The sequence below is a fragment of the Atta cephalotes genome, assembly GCF_000143395.1.
Source record: "Atta cephalotes unplaced genomic scaffold scaffold00006, whole genome shotgun sequence".
Lineage (NCBI taxonomy): Eukaryota > Metazoa > Arthropoda > Insecta > Hymenoptera > Formicidae > Atta > Atta cephalotes.
Window position 1 is genome coordinate 3734103 of NW_012130070.1, and position 7849 is coordinate 3741951.

At 40.9% G+C, this 7849-nt stretch overlaps 1 protein-coding gene across 1 annotated transcript; it reads right to left on the reverse strand.

Moving 5' to 3' along the window:
* Positions 1-1844: 1844 nt before the first annotated feature.
* On the reverse strand, positions 1845-6088 carry LOC105626822 (probable basic-leucine zipper transcription factor K). The gene is made up of 5 exons (XM_012208116.1): positions 5986-6088; positions 4593-4762; positions 2538-2600; positions 2220-2427; positions 1845-1996 (listed from the first exon to the last, which is right to left on the reverse strand). Exons 1-5 carry the CDS (start codon positions 6086-6088, stop codon positions 1845-1847), a joined length of 696 nt encoding a protein of 231 aa, XP_012063506.1.
* Between the last annotated feature and the right edge of the window lie 1761 nt (positions 6089-7849).

Here is a 7849-nt window from a genome sequence, read left to right on the forward strand (position 1 = left end):
ATAAGTGTAATGTGAATAAAAAATTTTTGTTTGCATTTACTACATATGTATTTCCTTTTACTCTCATCCTTTGTCTCGATGTGCTAATAAAAAACGTGAACTCTTGTTATCTACGCATTTTTGAAAGGATGGGATGACAAGCGGATGGCAGCGGCGGCGGCAATCGAAAAAAATAGCGGAATGTCATGTTTATGTAAAACACTCCGGAGGTCCTATGTTTACATAAACAGCGACAGCGCCGGGGCCTTCCCGCACCTTTCCCCTCCCCGCGCCAATAAATACTTCCCGCTCTCCCTTCTAGCCCCATCAGTTATAACCTTCTCATACTACTGACGTATCGACATGATTAATCACGTTATAGTATCGCATATTGATTAAATCCTTTTTTGTATTCATTTGTGAACGCACTGTCTTTGTCTATCACTACAAATCCATACTTTTGCTGCCAACAGCAGCGACATAATTCGCAGAAATCCTCGTAAGACATATCGATATTTACATGATCATTATATATGTATATCATGTTTCAGATTGGTACCATCCTGTTTGAACAAGATAATGCAAGAGATTTGCATTATCATTATAAGATGCTTCGGTATCTTTGCATACGTCTGACAGAGATAGAAACAGTCGACGTCCGCGTGTCAATCCATCGCAAAGTATTCTCTGATCGTGTCTTGCTTATCACATGTTATATCGTCAAAGATAAAAATGGAATTTGGAAGCGTCTCGTTCGATGAAACGACCTCGCTATTATTGAAGAATATAAAATAAGCAATTTCTTCAATCGAAGCTAATAAATTTTCCAAGTATCGATATTTTAGCTGTTGCAATGATTTCGAGTACACATACACGTTCTCGAAGCGTATGAACCATGTGGACTTTCCAGTAAACTTACCAGCACCACGTTTGTCGCAGTTGGACTGCAGATAATATCACGTATAGAAATCGGCAACATGTTTCCATGCTTGCGCATTTCTTTTTCAGTCTTTACTTTGTTTTTTGTTGTCAACATTAATTACTTCGATTGTTTGCGATTGTAGCACGAACCTCATATCTTCACCCTCCACGATGATATAAACTAAAAAACTAAACTAAAAAAATTGCATCGAAAACCTATTTATAAAAGTGCGTAGAGCGAAACTGTTCAATATTGAAAATGTTTCTTATTGTGTCAGATAATTGTGATGTACATAGTTTAACCGCCAAAGAATTAGAATATATATCGAAAATTATTTTGTTACAAAAGTTTAAAAATTACATAGATCAACTGTGAGACAAATTACTTGAGCAAATAAAAATTGAATCAGAAGAATTCAGCAACATCATCGGTTTGAAACATTGTAATTTGCCTTGTCATCGATCGCATATCGATGATCCGGCACCATTTATAAAAAATTGCTGCGAATGTCAACTACAACAAAAGACTGCGGCTTTTTAAATCACGCAATAAACGCACTTCCATTCGAATTACATATCTCCGGATATCAATTTTGTCCAGGAACGCATTTGAAAAGCGACTGATTAGAGGCGATCGAGGCATTAATTTATTGGACTCGGCGTATCGCGAACACGACGAACTTCATTCATGGAACAAAGATTTCGCGAAACACGCTGATAAAACACTCGCCGAGAAGGCACGGAAACGTATTACTGCGACAGATTCGATTCTCGGAGAAGGAGCTGCTGTTTGGGCAGCTATGAAAGCCAAAAAATCGGTATGGATTTGAAAACAAAGAAGAAATCAGTAGGGATAATAGGCGGGTTCTAACCCATGGGGCTAGAAGGGAGCGCGGGGCACGAGGGACACTCGTAGGTTCGAGGGGAAGGCGCAAGGGGTATTCTTAGGCGCGAGAAAGGGGAAGGCGTGAGAAGGCCTCGGCACTATCGTTGTCATCGCCGCCGCCGCCACCGCCGCTGCCGTTGTCGTCGCCGCCGCCGCCGCCGTTGCGATCGTCGCCGCCATCACCGCTGTCGCCGTCGCGATTGCTGTTTTCTGTAAGATGAAAAATAATATAAATAAAAAAATATATAAGAATATACAAAAATAATGTGTAATGTAAAATATATAAATATTAGGTGTGGGAAAAAGTTCATGGCGTTTTTTCCGTTAGATGTAACGGGAAAAACGCCACGAACTTTTTCCCACACCTAATATATAAATATAAATATATAAGTATTCCATTTTTTTAAATTTTATTCATAAAATTTTATCAAACTTACAATTCCAATCTTCCGGCTCCAGATCGGATTCGTACAATCGGAACCGAAAAGTTCAGCCAGGAAGAAGTCTCGATTCTCCCAGATATCGAGTATTTCTCGTTCCTCCCGATCTGGAGCCGGATCCCACCGCCTCTTCGTATGTTTCATTTCTCTGTTAAAGATATTGATAAATCCTCCAATTCTGATGTTGCTACGATGTGTCTCCTGGAAAAATAACAAAGTAAATTAGAAAAAAATGATAATTAGAAAATATCCTATAATTTATAATTTAAAATTTAAACTGAACTTACCAGAGGAATTAGGATGGAACTTACCAGAATTCCCACTTCATTTAATAATTGTAGCCGCACAACCCTTTGGTTGTCGACCATAATGTTCTGGAAAAAGAAAAATAAAAGAAACGTTAGAAGCATAAATTAACTAAAGAAAAAAAAGAAACTTTATAAAAAGAGATACAAATTGAAAGAAAAAATGACTTACCCCTCAACGGGATATTTATAAGTTATTTCCAAAAGCTCCCTGAGGTTGCTCATTATTGTATGAGAGTGGAAACTATTCGATGAAACTTTTCTAAAAAAAAAAATCACTATATTATCATTTTCACTGTCATCCAATCACTTAATAAACATGCGTGCAAAAATATTGTACCATTAACGCTAAATGGTACAATACTTTTGCACGTTGAGAAAAAAAAATCAGTAAGAAGAAAAAACGAACCTCGCGCAGACGAAATCTGACAAAAACTAACACTGAAAAACATCCTTTGCCACAGCAAGGCTATCTAGAATACATTTGCGCTGCATATGAAACTCATAAAAATATCTACAGACTATAGAACTATAGAACTCTAGATGTCACAAAAAATGTGTAGGTAACAAGGGTTCGCATGTTAGAGAAAGATAGAGTGCGCGCGACGATATTAGAGCGCGTAACATGATACTGGGACAAAAGAAATGAATCAATAGACTACAAGTCTCTTATTTTTATGAGGCAGTTTTTTTTCAATACGATTTTTACTAGCGCGTCGAGACAAAAGATGGAGAGTAAAAGAAAATACATATATAATAATGTGAACGAAATTTTTTTTTTATTGACATCTTATTATACATCTTATTTTTTTCATACGTTAAAAACTAAAGCCAATAGTTCGCAATTGACAAGCTGATGTCCATTGAAAATGTCACTATCACGTATAGCGTTCTCAGACGCGATGAGAATCGCGTATACTTGACATCAACTGTATCAATGAGCCGGGCTAATTGCTCGAACGTTACATCGATACAACCGTCAAATGCAACATATTAGGTGTACAACTTTGCTTCCGCCGTTTTCCTATAGATGACTTTAGCGATAAGTGGTGATCGAAATAAATAGATCATAGACGTCATACAATAAACTTGATCTGTCAATATAATCCCACAGAAACATTAGTCGATTTGTGTCTGCATCATAAAGTTATTCTCGATTGAAAATGTCAGTTTACGAGCCAAATTCTCGTCATTTGCGGGAAGTTTTAATTGTATAGTATTAGTAACATCTACATTAGATAAAGATTCCATGTCTTCGTAAACTGCATTCAAGGTTTCGATGTACATGCGTTCTCTCATCGTCCAGAAGCAAGTTCCACAGCTACGTTCATTTCTCGCGTCCCTTGATGACAGCATCATCTTCAAATACAGCCATCGTAATCAAGCGTTTCACCTCGTTGTATGGGATCATCCCATCCTCCCATTTACAATCCATAGTGATAAGCAATCAACTAGGAAGCGTAAGACCTGTCGAATCTTGTCAAAAATTTCCATGGCATGGGACTCGTAAAAATGTAATGCGAGAACGATCTCCTGTTTCAGCATCCTTCATGATAAATTTCTTGTTAACGATGAATCTTTGCAAATCCACGAACGTTGGCACGGACATGTTGTTGAGAAGATTGAGATTGATTGCGATTATCTTCATGTATCGTAGATTTTTATATCATGTTGAAGGTACATTTAGGTGATTTTGCGTACAATGTTGGTCGATGGATTATATTGACCTACGCGATCGTATATGAGACAATAGGCTGTTGTATTTGCGGGCACATTCTCCTTGCAGTTAAATTCTATGCGTACATCCACAGTGGCACTCTTAACGGATTCGTTTTGTCGCGAACAATCAATGACTACAAAAGACCCTTTCTCGATAAAGGAGAGCACATTGAATAGCGTTTCAAAGCAATCGATTCCATAATATACTCTACGAAAACGTACATATCAAATAGAACAGCGTATCTCTTTTTGCCAAAATCCAGATTTAAATCGTCGTATGGATAAAACGCTGAATTTAGAAAATTTTACGTTACTCAAATTACAATCGTCGAACACGCTTACATCTCGCGACATGACATTTTTTCGACCGGTTTGCAGAGCCAAGATAATGTATCGAGGCTGAGTCGCCTTTTTGACAGCCCATGAATGCTTAGTCGTATTCAGTAACAGGGGATACTCGTACAGATCCCACGAGCGAAAACTCATGCTCAGATAACGATCGTTTTCCAATGCTTGCAGAATTAATAATTTATTAACTTCGTTTAACGCAACGTGAGGCATCCGCCACTGTATTTTAAATAATTCAACCTCAGACTCCATCACATTTCCCACCAAGCAATTGTAATCGTTGCGCGCTCATATTAAAATCAAGTCGTGAACGAGTTGATGATCAGGCGTTTGTAATCTTCACAAAAGTTCAACAGCATGCTGAGGAGCATGCAAAAATTAAAGTGTCCTTCCTCGTGTCAGATCTAGAGTTCTATCCAGCGTTCAGCGCAATCAAAACTTTATCGTACGTCATTGACACGTAATTCTTGAGCGTGTTAGTTATGCCCACGTTTCAATTGTGGTCAATCTCCACACCGTTGAGATTCATATCGAATTTCAAACATGAACGCCACACAATTATTTACAAGCGTCATTGGCACCTCATTTTTCTTTTTCACTGTCAACCTTCCTTCGACCTAGAGAAAAACTTTCGCACGATAACATGTACAATCCTGTTGCTGTATGGGTATTCTTATCTCATCGCTTTACCCGAACATTGTGTTGGCGAACGGGTTGTATGTGTGAGTCTCAATCTTGACGATGCGATCGTCAAAGATCGGCTCACCGGTAATATTCAAGATATCAATTATCTCAAAAGTTGCGCACCGCGAATCTCAAAAATTATAAAAATTTAACGTTTGACGCGCTGAACTTCTTCTTCTATTTGATACAGCTGGATGAGCGAGTATTATCGAACGACGTCACTGACCTTGTAAAGAATGTGTTATCTCTCTGCTTACGTTCCGTTCCATTTAGCATCTCATGGTCGCGTTATCGCTGTCGCTATCGCACGTGCAATCTGACGGTGATCTCCTCATGAAAATCGAGCAATCATCCATTCTGGTCGACGATGCAGATCCATAATGCTCTGTGCGGTGATCAGCAGGTAAATGATCTGCGTTGGCCTCTCCGATATCTTATATCCAAGCGACACGCTCGATGAAAATTCGTGTATCGTGTGTGTGCGGTCACGTTACACTCTACGCGGATAACGTTTACATTCATTATGTTGATCGACATGTCCGATTCGTGCCATCTTCGCGGCCGCAATATACGCTTCGACGAGAATCCCAACAGCGATCCAATGCTGTTGGGCTTGCCAAAGTTTATTCTGTATCACATCTAATCTCGCATCTCATCGTGTTGTAGTTTGCGCGGAGCGTAATCAGGTATTCTCCACCCTCACTATTACTGTCATCAGTGTCATTGTTGTTGTTGTTGTTGTTGTTGTTGTTGTTGTTGTTATTGTCACCAAGCATTACGTCAACGGTGCGTCGCGGTGTAGACATTTCCATAAAATCGCGCGTTTCAAAAATTCATTTATGTCTCGCACTTCGTACGAACCTTCGGGAATTATAATTTCCGCGTCGTCTTTGGCAAAATAAAATTTGTTGTTCGATTCATTCACATTCGGTATCGTGTGATAAGTGTCGCCAGACCGAGCTCGTAATCTCCGTCACTCAAATCTATGGCGGGAAAGTAGTTCGCCGCGAGGATGGTACTCTTCCCGCTCAGTATAAGCGTCAATGACATGATGGAAAAAGCGTTCGAATAATACTAAGATTTCACAGTACCTCGTCGAGTTTTTTAAATTCACGCACGTCTACCGTTTTGTAGAAACCGCAGACACATCTGTCCGCAGAAGCTCTGATCGTTTGATAGGACGTGCGATTGTACTCTATCGTCATAACACCGTTCCCGAAATATCGCACCAGTTCCTTGGACGGCCGAAAATTACCGAAACTGTCAAAGTATACGACGCGATTGTTCCTCTTCGCGTACCTAGTGAGTACCAGGCCTCGTCGCATCGTCCAAATTCACGATACCGCTTTCGTTTCGGCGCGCGCCGCTCGTCGGTAACGTATTACGCATGAAAACGCCTCTAAAGTATGGTATGCGCATACGTCTTGCGAGTTCATTCAATTACACATTGGTAGTTGCGCCCGAAGGCATTTTTATCGTTTCTTTGGCATTTTTTTTCTTTGCTGCCCCTGTCTGCGTTTGTAGGGGCTGAGGGACAATCCAAGTCCGTATTTGTGCGGAGCGAGATACAGTCCGTGGTCTTCCATCGCGCGATCGTGACGTTGCTCTTCGAACTGATGTCGTGCGGCTTTGCTATCGTTTACCGCTTTCGCCACGCTGATTGCGCCACCAATCAAAGATCCGCGCCCAACATTGATAGAAAAGGTAACATGCCTCCTCGTTTCGTCGTCGGTAGTATTCATTTTTTCATTGTCTTTTTCCTCGTTGTTATCTTCTTCACTTTACCCATGCCGATCTTGACTTTCATCGCTGTCCAAACGGCAGCAGCGGCGGCTCTCTCGCTCAGAGCCGAATCTCTCGGTAATGTCCTAGCTTTTCGACCTTGTCCGCGTGTCTATCGATGAGATTATTGCTGTGCGTACGCAGTGTCGTGTTCTCAGCACGTCGCGTCCAGCGGATTTATGCCCGCGTCACCTCTGGCTAATCGTTTCGTAAGCCGAGTGTCCGCAAAATATAGCCCGGAATATGTAACTCGAAAGGAAGCGCGTTTATCGTTCGATTCAGCAGACCGCCATCCGACACCGACATTCGCTTCCTTTATCTTCGACGTGTCGATATGCGTCCGCTGCCACGGCTGACGGCTTGTAGTCATCGCAACGACGATAGGTTCGAATCTCCGAATCTGCCTTCACGTGTTCCGGAAGCTTGTCCCAGACGTGTTCGATGTAATCGCCGTACACGCGTAAGAGTACGATCTTCGGTATATATTACAACTGCTCGACGCTCAAGTTTCGAATATCGAAAGGATGACACAACGTAAGATACATTTTGTTACTGCGCGATTCGTAGATTCACGCGCCTTTAAATAATCGTTCGAAAGTGCGTAACCTTTAATGTGGGTATGAAATTCATGCTGCAACCGCTGATGATATGCGTTACAAACTGCGATGCGAAATCATGAATGATGGGAGGCAGCGCAAGCATAGTGAAATGAATACTATACGCGCGATCATTTGCGGCCCGTCGAATTGCGGTAAAACCAACGTTCTCATAAGCTTACTCGAGAG

Coding starts and splice junctions, on each gene's coding strand:
- LOC105626822 (XM_012208116.1), bottom strand. CDS start 6,088: ATGTCTACACCGCGACGCACCGTTGACGTAATGCTTGGTGACAATAAC. Junction 4,763..5,985: donor TGACACTGATGACAGTAATA/GTGAGGGTGGAG, acceptor TAATTCTGCAAG/CATTGGAAAACGATCGTTAT. Junction 2,428..2,537: donor TAAATGAAGTGGGAATTCTG/GTAAGTTCCATC, acceptor TTATTTTTCCAG/GAGACACATCGTAGCAACAT.